Here is a 22,077-nt window from a genome sequence, read left to right as displayed (position 1 = left end):
TACAGCAGTGTTTCTCAACCTTGGCCACTTGAAGATGTGTGGACTTCCAACTCCCAGGATTCCCCATGGCTGGCTGGGGAATTCTGGGTTTGAAGTCCACACATCTTCAGGCGGCCAAGGTTGAGAAACACTGGTTTGCAGAATCAGCTTGTCTTCTGAGGCTGCACGCTACGCTGAACCACAAACCAATGAAATGGAATGGCTTCACACAACATACAAAGCCACAAAACTAAAAAGCTAGCCAAGCTTTGCCTGCTGCACGAATGCATCCACTAGGCCTTTTGACTAGTCTTAAGCACCTGTGCATGTGGCCAGGTCCTCCATACATAGTCCTAAGAACGTAAGTGCTCTGCTGCATCATACTCCTGGTCCCTCCGTTTGTGAACACCAACCAGGGGGAACTTGAATAAGCAAGATTTCCCCTATTACAGATGGAGGCACCCTCCTGAGCTGCTGCCTGCTCTTCAGCCCTTGCCATAGGACCAACCCAAGATGGCTTCTATGGATCTCCGCCTGGTCTGCTCCTAGTCTGCGGGCGATGGAAAGGTGCCCTTGGCAAAGCTAGTCACTCTCTTCCCTCTAGGCTCCGCCCCTCGCGGTTTAGCCACGCCTCCCCCGATCTTGCGGAGAACACCTTACCGGAGAAGAAGGCGGGGCAGGCGCCTCTTGTCCAGGCAAGACTTTTGGGCTCCGCCATTGGCTAGTTTAGCCCCAACCCACGGGCACGTCCAGGCGGCTCGTCCAATCACAAGCCTCCAGACTGTCCTCCGCATTTTCCGAGCCTCCCGAGAGCGAACCTCTTTATTTTAATACTTTTGGCTTCTCTCGGCTGCCGTTTGGACCACCTCGAAGCCTCTCTGGCCGGGGAAGAAACGAGGGAGCGCGACTCGAGCGCAGGAAGAACGAAGCTGCACCGGGAAAGTGGGGAGGGGGCCCGCCGGCTCCCTTCCTCCTCAGCCGCGATGTCCGCCCTGAGCTGGAAGCCGTTTGTCTACGGCGGGTTGGCCTCGCTCGTGGCCGAATTCGGTGGGTGAGATGGAGAGGAAAGGCCGGGCCACGCGCGCATGCGCTGTTTCTTTGATCCACCCCTTTCGCGTTACCGGGCGGTAGGCCACGCCCCTTTCCCCGGCGCCTAGCAACGCCCTCGCCCGGCTCCGCGCCCTTGGCCAGAGCCTTCTGCTTGTCAGGCGGCCCGGCTGCTTCGTGTCGATCCGCGGAGACCGGGCGAGGTAGGGCAGGGAAGTCCGCTGGACGGAGCAAGTCCTGGTTCAGCCCCCCCCTTAACTGTCCAGCAGATGACCTTGGGCCGTCCAGTCGCACCGCCTGCCTGGCCTAGCCGCAAGACTGCTGCGAGGATATGCGGGGAGCGGAAGGGAGAGTTGTCCCGGGGCCTTTGGAAGAAAAAGATATAAAGGATGCTGCGTGGAGGATGAAGGGCCATGTTGGGATAGGGGAGAGCATGGCCTGAGTCTCTGGGCAACCTTGGATCAGACCTCTCTCAGGCTAATCTACCTTGTCAGGCTGTTGTTGTTATTAGATTTTTTTATCCCACCTTTTTTTATAACTAACTCAAGGTGGTGAACATACCTAATACTCCTGTATCCTATTTTCTCCACAATAGCCCTATCAGGTGGGTTAGGCTGAGAGAGAGGGACTGGCCACAAATCACCCAGCGGCTTTCATGCCTAAGGGAAGTCTCCTGCTTTCTAGGCCAGCACCTTAACCACTACACCAAACTGGTTATAAAGAAAGCAGAGTGGGAGAGACTGAATGCCAACCTGAGCTCTTTAGACAAAGACAAGGCTCTTGGTCCTTTGTTGCCCACCAATGAGTTTTGGCTGTTTATTGTGGCTTTCGCTTTGCCATCAGGCAAAACCTTTTTGGGCATGAGATTTTATCACTAGTGGCGGACCAGAGAGAAACAAGAGCTAAAGAGGACTATAGAAATACAGGAAAGTTTTTTAAACAGGTTCAGGGATGCCAAGGTTTTGTCTAGGAGGCCTCCAGTTTCCTTCTCCAGGCTGGACTCCCAAAACCAAACTGCTTGTTTTCCCAACCATTGTCACTTCCAGATGGATGGATCAGCTCTTAGGATTCTGGAAGTTGAGATCCTCCATATGGAAGTAAGCAAAGTTGGGAAACATCCTGCCAAGATCTGGTATGAGGGCATAAGCTGCGTGGTTTTATTTAGCATGCCCAGCTAGATGGCAACCCCTGAACTTGGCTGATCTCAAAAACCTAAGCAGCATCAGGTCTCGTTAGCAACTGATGAGAGACCCAAGCAAATCCAGCTTTGCCTTTATTTTGTAAACATGCTTGTGTGTAAATCCACACGAGTGATGTCAGCATATATTATACCTAAGTTTTTCCATGTCTGTGTGGTTATGTAGGTTTGTAGTTTTAACATTTTTTTTTAAACGTCTTTCAAGCTCCACACCTGATGATTTTGTAATACGCCCGTGTACTTTTCTTAGCCACAGTAGATTGCTCCTGTCTTCTTCCAGGAAGTTTTTTTCTAATTCCCAGTCTAGCTTATAGCTCTGATATCTTTAGAGGTCTTCCATTCTAGTACTAACCAGGTTCAATTCTACTTAGCTTTTCAAGATCTGCCAAGGAAGGGAACAGGAAAACAAGCCAATTAGGAACTAACTGGTTATAGTACCTTTTCAGAATTAGATTGTTATTTTATGCTTTACATGAAAGTACTATTAACCTCAGTTGGAAACTCAGGTTGATAAAAAATGTCCTATTGAAAATGTTGGCAATCAGATGTCCATAAAATCACATTGCATCCATCCTACTTCAGGTTGCAGTTCAAAATACTATTAGCCATTTAAAGCCCTAAATAGCATTCATCTGATAGAGTGGGCTTTAGTCTTCACATTATGATCTTATCCATGGTTAACAGTCATGACTTGCCCAGTTGATTCAGTTTACCGGGATCACAGATACACTCAGCCATGAACTATACCATCTGGGTTCACATAATATCGTAGGTTATAATGTATTTGGCTGAGAAACTGAAAATGCAGCATACATATTGAAAAAATCACAATAGCCACATTGCTCAGTAATATCTGTGAAGTGCTTAGTTTGGAGAAGAACATCACAGTGTCAGAGTTCTCGCTGTGCAGATGCAAGCATGATACCTTACTGTCACAGGAGCTGATGTGAAGCGTATGGAAAGTTTCACGCTAGAATGTTAACAGTTCCCTTTTGCTAAGTAAAATAAAACTGGCATCCATTAAAATTGTACCCCAGAAAATCAATTAGTCGGAGTCTGGTCAGAACTTAGATGTAAGACCATTGTTCTTCACAGCTCCTTGGGCGCTTGTACAATGAAGAATAGCAATCTTATTAGATCAAGATGGATAGCTTGGCAAGCCTCAAGCTACCTTGGGCTCTAGGAAAAAAGGCAGGTCTGTGACTACTATAGTCCTACAAACTGTGGAACAGCTAGCTTGATAGAGCAGTCATTGGATCCCTTCTCAGTTATCACTATGTGATTCAGCAGCCTCTTGTTTTCTAGGGACGTTTCCTGTGGATCTCACCAAAACACGACTTCAAGTCCAAGGCCAAAGCATTGATGCCCGTTTCCGAGAGATCAAATATCGGGGCATGTTTCATGCCTTGTTCCGCATCTCCAGAGAAGAAGGCATTCTGGCACTGTACTCTGGGTGAGTATAGCTCCTCTCTGTTCCCCTCCTGTATGTACAGCTTCTTTCCTGCCATATACAGCTACTAGTTGGGTTCACAGGAAACCCACAGTGTGAGTTGTGTGGTTTGGGGTTGTTTGTTGTGGGGCTCAGCTAAAATGAAGCGTGGGAGTGCTGCTGTTTTCCTAAATAGGTTGTTGTTGTTCTTTGTCTGTTGTAGGATTGCACCAGCGTTATTAAGACAAGCATCGTATGGCACCATAAAGATTGGTATATACCAGAGTTTGAAACGACTTTTTGTGAACCGTTTGGAAGGTTGGTATGCTTGGAAGACATTGTGGGTCTTCCCCTTGCAAAGCTATAAAGTGGCAGGTAGATTAATGGGCCTGTATGGATAATTGATTTACCTGGCTGTGGCTCACATGAGCTTCTTGGACTTTCAGATTCCCAAGGTGGGCAAAGAGAGCACTAAAAATGGAGAATTACACCTAAAGGTGGGATAGAAAATCATCTATGTTCGGCATCAAGTGCTTTCTTACTGTTCCCCCCACCCAAGGCAGTGTGAATTATGTTTTTCTCCTCTTAATCTTTATACCTCTGATTCTTCCTACATAATTTTGTGGTGTATAGCCACTTGTTTCATTGCACTCAGGCCCCAAATGGTGTTCATTATCCATCGTCATCAATAGCTGCTATGTGAAGCAGAAATTGGTATGGAGCACACCAGGGTAAGCCTGCATGGATGCTTCTATTAAAGCAGTGTTTCTCAACCTTGGCAGCTTGAAGATGCGTGGACTTCAACTGCCAGAATTCCCCAGCCAGCCATGCTGGCTGGGGAATTCTGGCAGTTGAAGTCCACGCATCTTCAAGCTGCCAAGGTTGAGAAACACTGTATTAGAGAGAACATGGATGCTTTTCTAGATGAAAATGATGAGATGAAGGGAAATGCTCTTTCACAGAGGCCGGAAAGTTGCTGCAGCCAGCACAGTTTGGGCCTCCATTCCAGCTATTTGTTACTACTTGGTTTCTTCTTGATCCACACTTTTTGACATCCTCATAAATCTAGATCAAGTCTCTGGGTGTAAAGTTCTCCTATTTTCTTTTATGAAGATTATAATTCAGTGCTTTCCCTCTTAAAAGCACCATCTGCAGTCAGGAACGCTGACGCCTGTCCCAAAATGCAAAAGAGCAGAATGTCACGCTGATAAAGACCCAGGTGTTATGCTCCCCTGCCTGTCTTTTCATCACCCAGCAAAGTTACCTCTGCCTACACTATCACATGTGCTGTGTTGTGGTCTCTGCTTGTGGGAACTGTGTCCTAAATGTTTGTTTTCCTGCAGGCCCTGGGCAGCCAGTGACCCGGTCTCTTTGGAGAGTGCTGCGGTCAGTACCCCTGCCCTTCCCAGCCTAACTCTGCTCTAACTCTCGGCTTTTCCTCTCTGAACTAACTGCCTAATCTCTTCTGCTGGATTTTTTTTGGTTCTAGCTCTCAGATTCTACTGAATCTCCCATCAAAAATCCTTTGTGCATAAACCATTCAGAAAGCTTAAGGGATTGGGTGGCATTCCTTTAGGATCTAGCAATTCTGGAAAAATCAAGAAAATTGGTAAGCTACTTCCTGCTTTACTTTAACAATCTGGAAGAATGCTTTGATTGGAATCTTGCAGGTGTACAATATGTCCATGAGGCCTTACGTCCCGGAAAGAGATGGTCAGAAAATTTGAGCACCTTGTCTTTCCCTAAATAAATATTCTTTTTCCTCTTCACTTTTCCTTCCTGAAATCTACTTCTGTTGCTTTTTCTTCATGAGCAGAGTTTTGAGTTACATCTTGTTCTTCCTAATTGCAGATGAAACATTATTGATCAATGTCATCTGTGGAGTGATCTCAGGGGTGATCTCCTCTGCTCTAGCTAATCCAACAGATGTACTGAAGGTAAGAGGGATCTGCTTTGCTGGGTACTTGTTGCTTCCGCATGCTGTTTGCGCTCATCCCTGGTCTGTGGGGGCTTTTTATTTTTTACTCTCAAGCCCACAACACTGACATAGTTGCTATTTGATATACGCCTTCTCTTAATGTCAGAGAAAAAATGAATAAAGAAAGGAACAGTGTGAATACAGTATTGCTCAGTGTTGTGTTGGTGTGAGCGGCTTCCCCTTATCCTAACAGGGAAGAAATGTAAAGCAGTGTTCCTCAATGTTTTCAGGTTCAGGATTCATTGTTAACCACAGCCAGTAACGTGAAATACAAGCACAAGTATACGCGCACTTGAAGACACAGCCATTTCCTTTCTTTTGACTGAACAGAGTAAAAAAAAAGGCTTCTGTACCTTTTGACTCTGTCAAAAGGTGCAGTAAACAAGAATTTTTGTAGTTGTACGTTCTCATTCAGGACTGAGAAGAGCGACCTGCGTAAGAAAATTATGTCTTTTACACAACTTTTTAAAACTACAGGAGGCTGTCCTTCCACCGGACCATCCTTTCCCTGTATTTTCCCCTTACCCCACATAACAAAGAAAACATGGTAGTGGTGATACCGTTTTAGGCTAGAGCAGCAGTGGCATCCTGTGGTCATCATCTTAATTTTAGAAATCCTCTATAAATGATCAGATCTCTTGCGAGAGTGAGCTCTCCCTAACCTGGCAGTTTGCTTGGTAGGATGGAGAAGGAAGGAATACTGTTTTTATTATCAATGGCTTTGGCCTCATGCTTCACCAGTAGGGACAGGGGCCAATTAGAGATGGAAGCTAGATAGCCAACTGTCTAGATTACTTTGGATTATTGCACTTAGCAAAGGCTTGGACATAATGGCTTTTTCCAACTCTATAACTTGCAGCGCCGCTCTATCAATAGATTATACCCTAAGGAATTTGCCCATTAAAACTATTAGAGCATGATCTTGTGGACCTGATCCAGCCATTGAAGACTAGCAGATGGCCTTTCCCAAACTGTGCTACCATGGGGTTCTAGCAGATGTAATTTCTACCCACCTAGAGAGCACCTGGTTAAGGAAGACTGGTGTAAAGCAAATGATTATAGAGGAAGTGGGAAGCGGCGGTAGAAGCTTGGGTTACCATATGAAGCTGGGAATATTCATGCTTAGTACATTGACCTCCAAGCCAATATGTTGGGTCATAGGTGGCTCTCATATTTCCATGGACTTCACTGCTAACAAAGGCCCTTGCAGATGTCTCTTCATTTTTAGATTCGAATGCAAGCTCAGGGCAGCCTGTTCCAGGGGGGGATGATTGGAAGCTTCATAGACATCTACCAGCAAGAAGGCACTCGGGGCCTCTGGAGGGTAAGGGCTTCTGGTATTCCTTCTCACTATCCATGTGTTTTGTTGTTGCTTCCAAAGAAAAATGTGAAGAAGGCTCATCTGTCTAAGACAGCGTTTCTCAACCTTGTCAACTTGAAGATGTGTGGACTTCAACTCCCATGGCTGGCTGGGGAATTCTGGGAGTTGAAGTCCACACATCTTCAAGTTGACACGGTTGAGAAACACTGGTCTAAGGCAACATATTTTATTTTTTGTTATTGTATTTATATTCCGATTTTCCTCCGGGCGCTCAAGGTAGCACTCAAAATAATCATCCCTCATTTTATTGTCACCAACAACACTGTGAGGTTGGTTGGGCTGACAGAGAGTATTATTGGTTCAAACCTGCCCAGTGCCCTCCACAATTAAGTGGAGACTTGAACCAGCTGGTCCATCAGCTTAAATGCTGTTGTTGCATTTAAGGTTCAGCCCTTACGCCTATGTGAATTTTTAGAATCCAGAATATTTAGAATCACAGTTGTGTATAAAAGAAATTTCTAAACATGGTGGCAGCAGTCTCAAAAATGAAAAAAGTGTTGGGAGAGAGATCTCTAGTAGAGAAAAGGAGTTTTAGTACTGTTCCTTTTAACTCAGATGTTGTCCTTCTTTGCCAAAGTCCCTTATTTTTAATTTTCGATGAACGGCCAATAAGACCCTAATGCCCTAGAGGAAAGGGAATTGCAAAGCAAGCAAGCAAAATAACCTAAACCAGAATAATACATAGCAATAAATACATTTTAATTTTTCGTAATGAAATCAGGATTTTGCCAAAGAGGAGGGTGGGAAACCAGATGTATAGATCTATCTTTTCTAGGTTGTTTTTTTATAAGAATCTTGAGATTAGACCTAATGCCAGTGGACCTTTCTTTCCTTTGAAAAATGAAGCAGCCTGCAAACATCAAAGCAGTTAAGGATGGGATGAATGGAAGTTATAAGATGGTGGGCCTTTGATGGTGATGTTGTAGTTAAACCCATTTTAACTTCTGGTCTTTTCATTGACCAGGGGGTGGTGCCCACTGCTCAGCGAGCTGCTATTGTGGTGGGAGTTGAGTTACCAGTCTACGACATCACCAAGAAGCACTTAATACTTTCAGGACTCATGGGGGACACAATCCTCACTCATTTTATGTGAGTACCTGCCCCTGTTCTGTGTGATTAACCTAAATGCACTTTTCTCAGGATTTGTAGGCTGTGAAGAGAGACATGTAAATCCCACGTTGTTGGCGTGGAGTAGTCAAGTGCTCACGTTTCAGCTTTTGGCAACGTGGAGCTTTCCCTGTGACTTCTGCAGGTCTGAGATCTTTCCAGCAGGTGGATTCAGGCATTGCACTAAACCACATTGTGGGCTTGTGTAGTTTTGACTTAATGTGATACGTGAACCTAGCTGTATGATTTATAAACCAAGACTTACAGTTTAATATTATGTGTGGCCCAGACCTTATGGCATTTAAATAGGGTGGAAACAAATGTGAAGCCATGTGAGAAATTATAAGCAGCAAGAGAGAGGGACGCTGCTTTGCCAAAGCCATCTTCAGGTGAGGGACCTACATTACCTGTTCTTAAAGTTTTATGTGACTTGTGGAAAACTCAGAGGAAGAGTTGGCTGTTCCACTACATGCAATTAAAATTTGTGGCTTCTGTCACACATCTTCCCCCTCAGCTGAAAATAACTATATTAGGGCTGCTCTGAAAGCAGTGCATCACAGAAGGAAGGAATCAACCATCTCCAGTAACTCTGTTAGGTGCACCAACTTTTTAATGGTTTCTTTCTGTGCTTGGCTGTTTAGTTCTAGTTTCACCTGTGGACTCGCTGGTGCCATTGCTTCTAATCCAGTGGATGTCGTTCGAACCCGCATGATGAATCAACGGGCCGTAGTGGGGAGCGTGGACCTCTATAGGGGAACACTGGATGGCCTGATAAAGGTAAGGACTACAGTGTAACCATCTTAAGGGAGTCATGGTCGTGTGTTGCACGGGTTGGACTAATAGTGGGGGCACCCTAGTTCATTTCCACCCTAAGTCGTGGAAATCCACTCAGGGACTTTGGGCCAGTCTCCTTCTCACTGCCCTTCTTTTCGTGCTGTGCTGGGAGCAGGTTGTAGGGATAAAATGGGAATCACCTTGTGGGATGCTTCAAGTTCCTTGAGCAATGTTTCTCAACCTTAGTGACTCTAAGATGTGTGGACTTCAACTCCAAGAATTCTGGAAGTTGAAGTCCACACAACTTAGAGTCGCTAAGGTTGAGAAACACTGTCCTAGAGAAAGGCAGGATATAAATGGAATAAATAAATGCTGGGGACGACACAGAAGGTGTGGATCGGAATGTGTTTTGTATGTGGTTTCCTATCGCCTTTACAGACTTGGAAAAGTGAAGGTTTCTTTGCACTTTACAAAGGATTCTGGCCAAATTGGTTGAGACTTGGTCCCTGGAATATTATTGTATCCTTTCGTGTGCAAGACAGGCATTGTCATGCAGGGAAGGCTGGGGAATATTTTTGAAGCAATTATTGGTCATCACCAAGAGTTTTGTAGCTACATCATTCTGGGGCAAGTTTCCTGCGAATGCTGAATTATAAGTTACCCAAGCCCATTCTGACCTAATTTAGCATGTTGTGTGAACCTGTTTGTAAATATATACCAGAAGCCTCCTTGTTATTGAGCTGGGTGAGTTTTGTGAACTCACCAACAAAGCTAGGGTTAAATTTAGGTATCCTTGACCTGTTCTGCAAAGGCAGCTTCTAAATTTTTAACTGCCCCGATTAAGGATATATTAGAACCCAGTTTATGCTATCTCATGGGAACTGGCAAGAATCATGGTTTTCTTTTCTTTTCTCTCTTTTTTCTTTTTTCTTTTCTTTTTTCTTTTATTTTCTAATATAATCTAGCCTTGCAGAACCGTTTGCAGAGACATTTGAACAGTGCACCGTTGCTTGGGGTGTGCTGATTTAGATAGCAGACTTGAATTTGTGAGTTGCATAATTGTGCTGCACACTCCAGTGGGCAGAGAAGAGCTAGAGTGCAGTGATAAGAAGTCAGATTCTATCCTTAGCAAATACAGTTCCTGGATCTTTCAGGCCTGAGAAAAACCTCTGCTTAAGTGATCTGGAGGACCCTGCCAATTTTGTAAGGCACCTTTACATATTCATGACGCACTCAGGGTATTAGCTCATCTTTGGATAGCTGTCGAGAGTTGTTCCTTCCACTTAAGTGATAGACAACAGTCTTTTCCCCCTTTTCCTGCCATGGATGGGGGAAATATGGCTCTTCTGCATCAGCATCACAGATGATGACCAGCCATTATAATACCAAGTTATGAGGGGCAAATCAGGGCTATTTATTTGTTTATTGCTTTTAGTTTCTGCCTTCTTTTCAGACCAACTAATACGTTCCCTTGATTTCTGCAGTTCTAACTGTGTAAATCTCTTTGGGCTCTTGGGCTCTTTGAAATGCAAAACTAGAAATGTTATTAGCTGGAAATGAGTCAAAGAGGAGGGAGGGAGGGATAAGACATTCCTCCCTTGAAGGTATTTCTTTAACTCAGTGGCAGTTTTTTATCACCTACGAGCAGCTGAAGAGACTCCCTTTTTAAGGTGCCCATTTGGATTGGTAATCCAGCTGCCCTTCCTGCTCCCCTCCATTCCTGCATCATCATGTTTTTTTCCCCTACATGGACGCTGTCTTACCACCCCATGCTGAGTGCTCAGCATTGGGAGGGTGGCTTGGGGGGAAGGGGAGGATGGGTCCACAAATACAGTATTTAGAGCCTGGTGCACGTACATTTCCCCCAAGGAGCAAGGTGGAGCATGAAGGAAGAGCACTTGGGTCCGTGTTCGTATCTTCCATGAAGAGCTGTGAGTCAAAGATCCTTTTCACTACCATGTGGCTTTTGCAGTAGGCAATCCCCCTTCCTTTGCCCCATGCCGGAGGCAAGGGGGAAATCAAGGGGGCTGCTACAGTCCTCTTTCCATTGTCATGTAACCCTATTAAACTATTTATTGGAATCAAATCCTGTGGTGTATGTGTATGTGGTGTGTGTGTGTTTCTGCAAACATGTTTTCTTAATTCAAACTAAAAACCCTCGGTGCAAATGAAATCCCTCCCCCCGTAGAGTCTTCTCAAGCTCACAATCCCAGGTGCTCCTAACGGTTTCTGATGGTCTGCGGGAAAAGGCCTTGAACAGAGAACATAACCCAAACACATTCCATTGTACTGATTTCACCTACAGAGCTTGGTACAAGGTCTCACAGCAGCTCCCTCCCAAACAGAAACGCGCATCAGCGCCATGGCATGTGAAACGGTACGATGTATAAACTACATTGAATCAGTGAACATGACACTCTTTTTAAAAGGAGAAAATCAGAATTGCCTGTCCAGCTACGTGATTTATACACCTGCCAGAGTTAAATTAATCTCACTGAATCCTAGTCCTGGAACTACTGCAAACCAACTGTAGAGAAAGGATCACCTGTGTAACCTTCAAAATTCATCCAGTGAATTGAGAGAATTGTATCTGCAGAATTGAGAGAATTGACTGCAGGATAAGTCACACAATAAGGGCTAAATATCAGAAGGAGTCTGATTTTTAGCAGCTCATAAAAGCTTGTGCCTTTTAGTGAAATTTGTTAGTCGAAAATATGTTACTGTACCAGACTCCTCCTGATTTTTGGCTATAATCAACCAACATGGCTTCCCTCCTACAAAGAGCCTTATATTTCTCATCACCATAACCTAACTTCAAACTAGTGAGTTTCTGAGTCTTCTTGCTCAATGACTTCCCTCCCAACCTCTTTTCCAGGGAGGGTAGAAAAACTAGAAATCAACAGATTTCATGATAGACCCTTAGAATGGTAGATTCTGGACACATTAGCAGGAAGCCTCTGTTGCATTGAGTTGTCCAAATCCTCAGGTCAAATTATTTATTACCATTTGCTATGACACACATAATACTAAGACATATCATTCAGAACAAGGGTTCTATCGCTGCACAGTAATAAGGGCTCTGCAACTTCGATAGGAGAAAGGGTGAAGAGCTACGGAAAGTGTGATTGAATTATTTGTCTATGCTTCTAGTAAATGCTGTCATTAAAGATACTCTTGAGCTTTTTAAGACTGAAAACCTGAAAGTGGGAAAATCCTTCTTTGGTTTGTTTTAAACCCCCTCCCTCACCCCCTCCCATTTGCTTACTTTCTTAGAATCTTAGGGTTGGAAGAGACCACGGAGGTCTTCTAGCCCAACCCTCTCCCCAGGGCAGGAATCCTCAGACCATCCCAATCAATGGCTGTCCAATTTTTTCTTGAAAACCTCCAGTGATGGAGCACCCACGATTTCAGGAGGCAGGCTAATAGCTTTCCTCTTTATTTATAATAATAATTAATAATTCCTCCTTATTTCAAATTTGAATCTCTCTCTGTAGAGCTTCCATCCACTGGTTCTTCTCTTACCCTCGGGTTTTGTAGAAAATAAATCCATACCTTCTGCCTTATGAATCCCTTCATGTATTAGAATAGTGGAAGATTGCTATCACGTCTCCCCTTAGCCTTCTCTTCTGAAAGCTAAACTCACCCAGTTCCTTTAACCACTCTTCGTAGGTTGTAGCCTCCAACCCCTCACCGTCTCTGTTGTTCTGCTCCGAAGGACTCCCGTGAGACCCCATCCCCAAGCTACTTGGAAAGGAGGTAGTGCTACATCAAAAGAATGTCTGTATTTGATTTGTCCAGAAGATTAAAAAGGGGGCTATTAAACTGAAGTGGTAAGCAACTGTTTACCTTTGGCAAATAAAGTTGTTTTTTAGGAATGTGGCTATCCAAGACCTGGTGTGGATAGAGATGTCCTTTGGGATAGGAAATGAATCCTGATGATGAAATTCAGCTACAGCAGGTGTGATGACACAGTGGACAATAAAAATAGTCAGAGCAGGTTCCTGGGGAGAGGGGTGTTACTTCCAGCAAGCCTGTGCTATGGAAGATAATAGAACAGGATTTCGTTCTGATTGATTCTTCAGCCCTTAAGCAGGCAGAGTGTGTGTGACAATTCCATACTTAACCGGGTTCTCCGCAGCATCAGCCACAATTCAGCAATTGTACAAAATTGGGTGGTCATCTTGACTTTCTCGATCCATCTGAAGTGATTTGTGGAATTGGCATTGGAAGATTTCCTTGTCCCAGCATCCTCCACCCATGCTGGTCAGAGGGACTTGCATCTTCTTTTGTCACGCTTTCCTGGCAGCTCTCACAGATGGCATTTCTGCTCAATTCCCCCTAATGTCCTTCGGCATATTTGCTAATATTCCTCCTTTCAGGGTTTCTCCAGCATCGTTCGCCTACTCATATGTTTGTTTTTGTAAGGGCAAACACAATCAAAGGACCATAAAACTGGCCCAATGGGAAATTACTCGGAGCTTATGTTTGCATACTCCAGAATTTTTTTGACATCATTAGGGGCAATTAAGCCCCAGAGTTATTAAAGTTTGGATAAAGGCTTTCCTTCCTTAGAAGTGCACAGCCTTCAAGGTAATTCTCAATAGTTGGTATCCCATAACATTTTCCACTAGCCAGCGGCTTGTTTACAGAGTCAGTTGTTTATCACCTGGAAGGAATAAAAAAAAGGGGGCAATTAATTTCTCCCCTGCTCTGTCCCCAAAAAGTTAGGATCACCCAGATCTGAGAATTGTTTACAAGGACAGCCAAGCGATCATACTGCCCTATAAAGCACTCTTGCCTCGCCTTCTAGGCTATGACTTTTCTGAGCACGTTTAGCAGAGCAAACTTCAGGGTAGAATAAAGCATCCCTGTTCATGGGATTATAAGAATTGGAGAATGTTGACATTAGCCTTTCTCCCATCCTCCATTGTCAGGGTTGACTTTGTTCTGGTTTTCTTCCCAGGAGTTAGAATGATACAGGCCTAACTGCTTTCTCCATTTTGCCCTCATAGCAAGCTTGTGAGGTAGATTAGGTTAAGACAGTGTCTCTCAACCTTGGCAACATTAAGATGTGTGGACTTCTCCCCAGAATGCTGGCTGGGGGATTCTGGGCGTTGAAGTCCACACATCTTAACGTTGCCAAGGTTGAGAGACACTGCATTAAGACCTTCTGCTCAGGATCTTCCAAGACAAAAATGTAAACCAGGAACTCCTGGCCCTAATCGAGGGTGAGCAACTTTTGGACCCTGACTCTATTTTTGGTGGGCCTTGTGGTCTCCACTGACAGTTTGCTGCCATTTTGATGTGGAAATACATTGAAATTACCATGCAAATCTTACATAGGAATATCAGTGTGAAAAGCATGGGGAACACCTGAAACTATGCCAAGGGGGGAAAAGATCTCACTTTATGGCCCCCAATGCCCTTCCCAATGTTAAATGTGGCCATTGATCAAGAAGCTGACCATCCCCACCTTAATCTCACACGGCACCTGCTGCGCCACGCGGCAAGATGAACATTTCCCACTTGGGCTTTTAAGAATACAGCTGGCTTGACCCTGCTCTATTATGTGGGATCGCTGTTGCTCCCATACTTCTTGTCCTTATTGTCACTGATAATGCACAAACAAGGCTAATCCAGTTTGCATTCTGCAAGGTGTGGTTCCCGTCCTCCGCGGGTGTGTTTCCATAGAGAAGAAAACGCAAGCGTTAGACAGCACTGCTTTTGAAATGTCCAGTTTCCCCTTCTTGCTTTTCCAAGGCTCAGTTATCAGGATCCAAGTTATTAATAGCTGGGGAGTAAATATTGTCCATCTGTCAATTTAATTGAACAGGAAACCATCAGGATGTGACCCCTCCATGAATGGCAGGAAATTATAAACAATACGTTTTATAAACTTAATGGAATGGATCCCCATATTGGTTTGGGGGCATTCTTTTTTCATCGCTATTAACAATAGGACAACACAGAAAGGCAATTCTAGCTTATACTTTTGAGGCTTAGATTTGCTGCTTTCTGCTCCTGTTCCTATTCCCATCAATAATGTGTAAAAAAAATGTGTTTCTTTTTCTTTACAAAGAAACAGTACTTCATAGTATTTCTCCCATTTTCCCTAATATGAAAGTATGGTATGTTTATGGAAGCCAAAGGGTGAAAATCTCAACACTGTTAACCTCAAATAACCTCAAGTCGACCCTGTTCTTGTAAAAAGCAGCAGTTAACCTTCTATAGAAAATCAACCGTACATTATGATTTTTTTGGCAGGGGGGTATGATGCTTTATTTGACTTCTCAGTTTGTTTACCAGGTTTGTCTTCAAAGCCAGAACTTATCACTTAGGGAATGTTTGCTATTTCCCAATAATAGCACAACCTGGAAGCCTGCTGCAAATTTTCCCAAATTAATTAAGCATCCACTGGGGAAGGCATTTGGGCTGTCTCCCTTTATAATACGGCGGGGTGAGCAGGTGTTCTGTTTTGGTCTGGAGATTCCTGGTGAGCAGAACTATAGTGTCTTTTCGTAGTGCAATATGTTCACACAGAACTGCAGTAAGAAAGCAAGAAACATGGTATATTTTGTCCCATAGCTTGCTTCTGCACATCTTACTGGTGTCATATAGCACGCTAAACATACACTTCTTGCAATATAAAGGGGGGGGAAAAAACAGAGCTGGAGATCATATGCAGGGTTCGGCAAAATAATTTGTACCCCACCTCGGTTCCCTGGCATTTCCAGTTAAGATCTTAGGTCTTGAACCACATCCCAGAAAGATGAAGCATTGCTAGCAGTACCCCCTTTTTCTCCAAACCACGGATTCTACAGCTAAGTATTCCTCATCTGATGTGCTGGCTTTGAATAGCAAAGAAAATTGAATTGATACCTAACGTACCTATTTTCCAACCCACCCAATTTTCTGGGAGGGCTATGCATATTTCTGAAACCAAATGTTTCTAAAAATGCATTAAAAACCAAACAATAAACGCAATCAATAAAGAGGATAGACAAGTTAGCATCCACTTTTCTAGCATAGAAAGCAAATTTATAGAAATCCCAGGCAAGGAGGACTGGATTTTGGTGTCAAAATAACAACAAAGTGGATCCCAGGGGCAATTCCCTCAGGAAGGAATTCTATAAGCTGGGTGCACCCTTGAAGCTTACCCCTTTCTTCATTTGGTAGCGGCCCCCTGAGAGAAGACAGAATATGAAGGGAATCTTCCTGCTCTCTCTAAATCTGATGGAGAAGAACTGGAGGAAGTCCAATCAGTGGATTCATGCAGTGGCTTATCCAGGCATCTCAAGGGTTCTGGGCGTTTTAGGCAACACCTAGAGGTATCACCCCCAGGTTTATATAAGGATGAAAAAATAGGAAAAAGAAAAACTGCAGAGAGAGGAAGAGCTTAAAGAATGCTGAGTGTACTGCTTGATCATGGGCCATTGGCTGATTGCAAGGGGAAGAAAAGCATCTGGGAAACCAGCATGAGATCCCTGCATGCATGTTGTTACCAGTTCCCCTTGTATCCTTATTTCCTTACTCATATTTGGAAACTCACCTGAGAGAGATGGAAACAAAGGGGAGGATAAAAATAGCTTCAGGAAAGCAACTTCTGTGATATATGAGCACAGGTTGCTCCCAACCTGTGTTACTTCATCCATACTGGGTGGAATCCAGCAGGCTGTTGCCTTGGACAGGTATCCATACGCAACTCAGTCTAGAATCAATCACATCAACAAATGTCCTTAGGATCAGACCAATTGTTTTCAACTTCTTGAGGGTAAACCCTGGTGATTGCTTTATTTATTTATTATTTATTAATCAAATTTATCACCGCCCATCTCCCAAAAGGGACTCTGGGCAGTTTACAATAAAAGTGGGGGGACAAGACTAAATCATGGGCTTATAAATACTGTACATAGCACTTTGCCCACTGGAACAAAACGTTCTCATCCATCCATCCTGGACATCAAGCAGATATGATTTATTCATGTATTTGTAAGATTTAGATCTTGTCTTTCAGCCAAATCATTCATGAGGAAGGCTATGCAGAACAGACCTTTTAGCTATCAGATGACTTCTTATGGCTGTTGTAAACATGCTATTGATTTTTAACTGGAAGTTTGATTTATGTTATTGATAGGTTTTACCTGTCTTGTTTTTATGTGGTTGGGTTTTTTAATGACTTTGTATTTTATTGCTCAAAGCTATCCTGAGTGCCAATAAAGAGCTGAAAAGCTGCACAGAGCACTTCAGTATATGGCCAGGGGACCAAGAGGTACATTCTCTGCCTCTCAGAAAAGTCTTTAGAGGCCAGATCAACTTGATCCCACATATTGGCCAAAAGACTCCCAAAATCTGGAGCCAGCAGTGGAAGAGAATCAAGAACCTCAGTCCCAAAGCAGCCCCTATTTTGGATCATCCACGGATTTGGAATGATCTTGGGGTATGTGTGCATTTCCACCTAGTGTGATCCTTACCAAAGTTTAAAAGGGGAAGGCAAAGCTGTGAAGGCTGCTTCTCATCCTGCTTTCAGCACCACTGCTTGTACTGGCTTGGACAGAATAGGTAAAATAACAGAGAGGAAGAAGATCAAGCAGGGTCAAGGAGTTAGTCTTGCTCCAGCATTGGCCTTGGCAAGTATCCTACAGCGTAGTCCTGCCTTTGCTGTCTTTCCTAATGAAGGTGGTTACACGAATAAAGTGTAATTCCAAGCAGGGAACTTTCAGAAAGTTTAGAACATATTGCTTAATCTGGGGAAAATGAAGACGTGGGGGTTAATGGATATTAATGTGACTTCATTGCTAAGGAGATGGCACTCTTCAAGGACCTTAGGGAGAATTCAAACAAGCATACCCAGCTAGAATCTGAAACTGTGTGTCTAAAGAAAGAACAAGAGGCTGGATTCATTACAATATGCCATTGTTTGCTTAAGCACGGTTTATCAACTGAACTGCAACTGGCTGCATTCACAGAAAACAGCTAAGCTAAAACTAATAATGTACAGAGAGAGATTAGCACAATGTGAATGGCACAACGTGTTAAGCTAGGCTAAAAGTTGGTAGATCGATGTATTGTGGGAACCCATTCATTGTAAATCAGCCTATCACGTTTAGCCAAAAATACTGTTTACTTATTTGGACCACACATGATACAAACACCACAATTTGTTTTGTTTGACTGGGGTATTAGTCATTGTCTAGGGTTAACGCACATGGTATGAATCCAGATGATGTGTGTGAGAAAAGGAGGATCTGAAAACAACTGCTTGAATTGGGATGGGGAAAGGAAGTCTGGAAATGTGGGAAAGGTAGTACTTTGGGGCGAGCAATGACCCCCTCGTTTCTTGTTGCATGTGCAATCATGCTAAGAATCCAGCAATTTTAGTCTTATGCCCCATTAAGCATTTTTCTGGCGTGCAGGAAGATACTCCATTGGGAGTTGGATTGGGGGCCCCTCGCTCTGCGTTTAAAAAAGCTGCAACAACGTAATTTTTGAGTGCTAGTTGATTTTAATATTAGTATTAATATTTTTGTTAGTTGCCGTGAGTATAAATAAATAAATAAGGCGGAGTATAAAATAAATAAATAAATTGCTTTGTGAGTTGTGATATACGGTGTTCAAAGTGGCCCTGAACTTCTTACTGCTAAGGCAAAAAGATCAGGAAACCTGATTTCCCCACCCTCTTACCATGGAATAACTTTGCTTCTGGGTGGAAGACTTGGTGAAATGCGCAAGAGAAGAACCTTACCAGGAAATGTGCCCAGGGAGGCACTTTGTTTTTTACCAACATCACTTCTTCAGCTGGGCTAGTGAGTTGATATATAGTGGTCCCCTAGACTGGGTGGGACCAGTCCCAGGATGGTTGTCAAACTGGAAAAGAGGAAAGATTTTGCTCCTCAGGCACAAACACATCTGATAGATCTCCAGGCGAACTTCCTTCTGCCAATATCCATAGATTAGGGGATTTGCTAGAGAGTTGCACACACCCAGCACCCACAGATAGTGTTCAAGGAGGTGATGCAGGTAACAGCGCTGGCAGGCAATCTGGACCATGCTCACAACAAAGAAGGGGGACCAGAGGAGAGCAAAACAACCAACCAGGATGGCCACAGTGCGCAGGGCTTTGGTATCATTGGAAGGCTGAGAGGCTGGACAGGTTGCTGGCAGGCCAGCGTGTTCCAGTTCTCGGATGTGCTGGAGGTGCAAAGAAGCAATCTTGAGCAAGTGGCAGTGGAAATAGAGGAAGATGAAGAAGGCTGGGAAGAAGCTGACGCAGAAGACAATGAGCGTGTACGTGGGCTGGAATACTCCGAAGAAGGTGCACCGACCTTGGTAGCTCTTCTGTTGGAAGCTGTGAACCATCACAGGGAGGAAACCGATCAAACAGGCCAGCACCCAGGGCCCTCCAATGCACATCCCGACAACTGGGCTGCGCATGATTTTGAAGTAATGGAAAGGACGCCTGATAGCCAAGTATCGGTCAAAGGTGACTAGAATCACGGTGAAGATGGAGGCAGCAGAAGGGCAGGTGATGCAAGCCATTTGCAAGACACAGTACTGTTGGGGGGTCTGGTGCTCAGGCCCAGACAGCTCTTCTGCAACCAGACCTGTGATGGCACAGCCCACCAAGGAGTCGGAGACAGCAAGGTTCAAAACAAAGCACAGACCGTGGCAGTGGTTCTTCCAGATCAGCCGCACCAGCACAATAACCAGGACACAATTGATTAGCAGAATGAATGAAGCCAGAACAGCAAGGATTACGCCAAAGCTGACGCTTCCCATGCTGAAGATCCTTTTCTGGAGCAGGCTGGGTGTAGAGTCTCTAAAGCTGCCCTTAAAAATCAGGGTAAACACAGACCCTTTGAACTGTTTTTCAGGAAGATCCCCCAGGTTGGGTAGCTGGTTGGTAAAGGTTCAAAAACCAGGAGGCGAAGAGTTGGGTGCATCCTTAGCCAACCTAGCCCACTCCTTCGGCAGCCTTCAGCTCAGTAGCCTCTCAAAGCGCACACAGTATTGCTGTTGCTGGGTCTAGTCCCTCCCCCAGTTTCCAGACAACGTGAGAAGCAGCAGCTTCCTGCAGCATTACTGCATTTGGCTCTCCGGGAGTATTTGAAAAATAGTCTCTGTCCTCTGCAGATGACCTCAGAGCACGTGCATGTGTTGATGTGTCAATGTGTGAACTCATAAACGGTTTCCTTATGTTCCTGACACATTATAATGAATTCTATGGAGTTTAAACAACAAACAAACTTGTTACAAAAGGCACCCTGATAAAAAGAATTGGTGGGAGAAGTTGCAGCTAGGCTCCATGTAAGAAAAAGCTCCTCCCACTTTTTTTTGGAGTGCTACCTGTAGGATATTGCATCCAAAGATTTCTGTTTGGGCCCAGAGGACAACCCCACCTCATATTCTCATTTTATTTCTTCAGATACTGTCAAGCCCCACATAGCTGGGCAAGAATCATACTGACTCCAATAGAATACCATTATTTATGTATTTATTTAAATTTATTGGCCGCCCAACTCCAGTGGAGTTTAATGCTTATCTGGGTCTAAATATAGAATTGTGGGTGTAAATATAGAGTTTTGGAAACTAAGAGGAATGTCCTACCTTTATGCCAGTGCGGTGGCATATTTTTGAATGATTTGAAATGTTTATTCCCAGGTTTCTCAACACCTGGAGTAAGTTTCAGTTTATGAACTAAGTTGCCAATGGGATTGCCTTCTGGCTCTTCATGGTTTGTATCTACTCTTCCTTCCATTCCTTTCTCAACCCTCCCAGATATAGAAGTGTAAGGCATCAGTAAAGGGTATCCATGCTCTTCTGCAGCAAGAACAGATGCATGGCTGCAGTGGAGCCAGTGACCCATTTCCTAAGGATGTCAGAACAGAGGCCCAACACAGATAATACCCTGATATCAGGGTTTCTCAACCAGGGTTCCTAGTTGCTCAACTAGGGGTTCCCTGAGAGATCACGATTAATTTAAAATATTATTTCAAATTTGGGCAACTTCACATTAAAGAGGTTAGTTTCATTATTTTTAGTTTAAGAACCCTGTTGTTGTTTATTCGTTCAGTCGCTTCTGACTCTTCGTGACTTCATGGACCAGCCCACGCCAGAGCTTCCTGTCGGTCGTCAACACCCCCAGCTCCCCCAGGGACGAGTCCGTCACCTCTAGAATATCAAAGAACCCTGTTAACACATATTTATAGAGCCAGTTTAGTCTAGTGGTTAAAGCAATGGGCTAGAAACCAGGAGACTGAGAGTTCTAGTCCCGCCTTAGGCGTGAAACCCAGCTGGGCGACCTTGGGCCAGTCACTCTCTCTCAGCCTAACTCACCTCACAGGGTGGTGGTTGTGGGGAAAATAGGAAGGGGAAGGAGCGTTTGGTATGTTTATTGTTGTTAGCCACCCAGAGTCACTAGTTTGAGATGGACGGCAATATAAATTGAATAAATAAATAAATAAAGTTTGCCACCTTGAGTTATTTATAAAAATAATAAAGGTGGGACAGAAAATAAATAAATATACAGGCCCACACATGAAACAAATATAATTCTGTAACTTCTGGCCTCTATTTGAGCCTGAATGTGCAGGGGTTCCCCGAGGCCTGAAAAATATTTCAAGGGTTCCTCCGGGGTCAAAGGTTGAGCAAGGCTGCCTTATGTAATACTTCAGACAGGACTCCTGAGCTTAGAGCTGCCACAGTCGCTGAGGACCTTTTCATAGATGTTTTAAACAAGAGTGGCTCTTGTAGAAAACCACTTGTGTTTCCAAGAGGTACACCTAATCTTTTCCTACCTCTCACTGTTATTTGGTATTTCCTACAACCTTTTCAGAATCCTTGGCAACACCTCTCCACCTTGCTCCAATTTGTGTATGTTCTGACATGCATGTACACACACACGCAGGTAGATAAATGATGCTCCCAAGCTACCAATAAACTGGATGGAGGCCACAAAAACTACCCCTTTTAGGATTTGTTGGATTTCATAGTATCTTAAGGAAGCCCAGCACTACACAGCTTTTAAAAAGGAAGCGAGAAATCACCATGAGAAAGGCTGTTTTCATGAACAAAAGAGCAACATTAATCTAACCCATTTTTTACTGGTAAAGATTTCTAAAGTGGGTATGCAATAATTTGAAACTCTCTTCAATAAGACATTAAAAATGTCTTAAAACACAGTTTTA

At 44.0% G+C, this 22,077-nt stretch overlaps 2 protein-coding genes across 2 annotated transcripts; one reads left to right on the top strand and one right to left on the bottom strand.

The window, feature by feature from the left end:
- Positions 1-732: 732 nt before the first annotated feature.
- SLC25A14 (solute carrier family 25 member 14) lies at positions 733-10,979 on the top strand. Its single transcript, XM_063313378.1, has 9 exons — positions 733-1,026; positions 3,530-3,677; positions 3,877-3,971; positions 5,505-5,590; positions 6,860-6,955; positions 7,977-8,101; positions 8,761-8,896; positions 9,332-9,412; positions 10,521-10,979. The coding sequence occupies exons 1-9, from the start codon at positions 963-965 to the stop codon at positions 10,560-10,562; spliced, it is 873 nt and encodes a 290-aa protein (XP_063169448.1). The 5' UTR covers positions 733-962; the 3' UTR covers positions 10,563-10,979.
- Positions 10,980-18,489: 7,510 nt separating this feature from the next.
- Positions 18,490-19,798, bottom strand: GPR119 (G protein-coupled receptor 119). The gene has a single exon (XM_063313614.1). The coding sequence runs from the start codon at positions 19,667-19,669 to the stop codon at positions 18,677-18,679; it is 993 nt and encodes a 330-aa protein (XP_063169684.1). The 5' UTR covers positions 19,670-19,798; the 3' UTR covers positions 18,490-18,676.
- Between the last annotated feature and the right edge of the window lie 2,279 nt (positions 19,799-22,077).

The sequence above is a fragment of the Candoia aspera genome, chromosome 12 (genome assembly GCF_035149785.1).
Source record: "Candoia aspera isolate rCanAsp1 chromosome 12, rCanAsp1.hap2, whole genome shotgun sequence".
Taxonomy (NCBI): domain Eukaryota; kingdom Metazoa; phylum Chordata; class Lepidosauria; order Squamata; family Boidae; genus Candoia; species Candoia aspera.
Note: the sequence above shows the minus strand (reverse complement) of the source record. Positions and strands in the feature narration are given on the sequence as shown.

Coding starts and splice junctions, on each gene's coding strand:
- GPR119 (XM_063313614.1), bottom strand. CDS start 19,669: ATGGGAAGCGTCAGCTTTGGCGTAATCCTTGCTGTTCTGGCTTCATTC.
- SLC25A14 (XM_063313378.1), top strand. CDS start 963: ATGTCCGCCCTGAGCTGGAAGCCGTTTGTCTACGGCGGGTTGGCCTCG. Junction 1,027..3,529: donor CTCGCTCGTGGCCGAATTCG/GTGGGTGAGATG, acceptor CTTGTTTTCTAG/GGACGTTTCCTGTGGATCTC. Junction 6,956..7,976: donor GCACTCGGGGCCTCTGGAGG/GTAAGGGCTTCT, acceptor TTCATTGACCAG/GGGGTGGTGCCCACTGCTCA.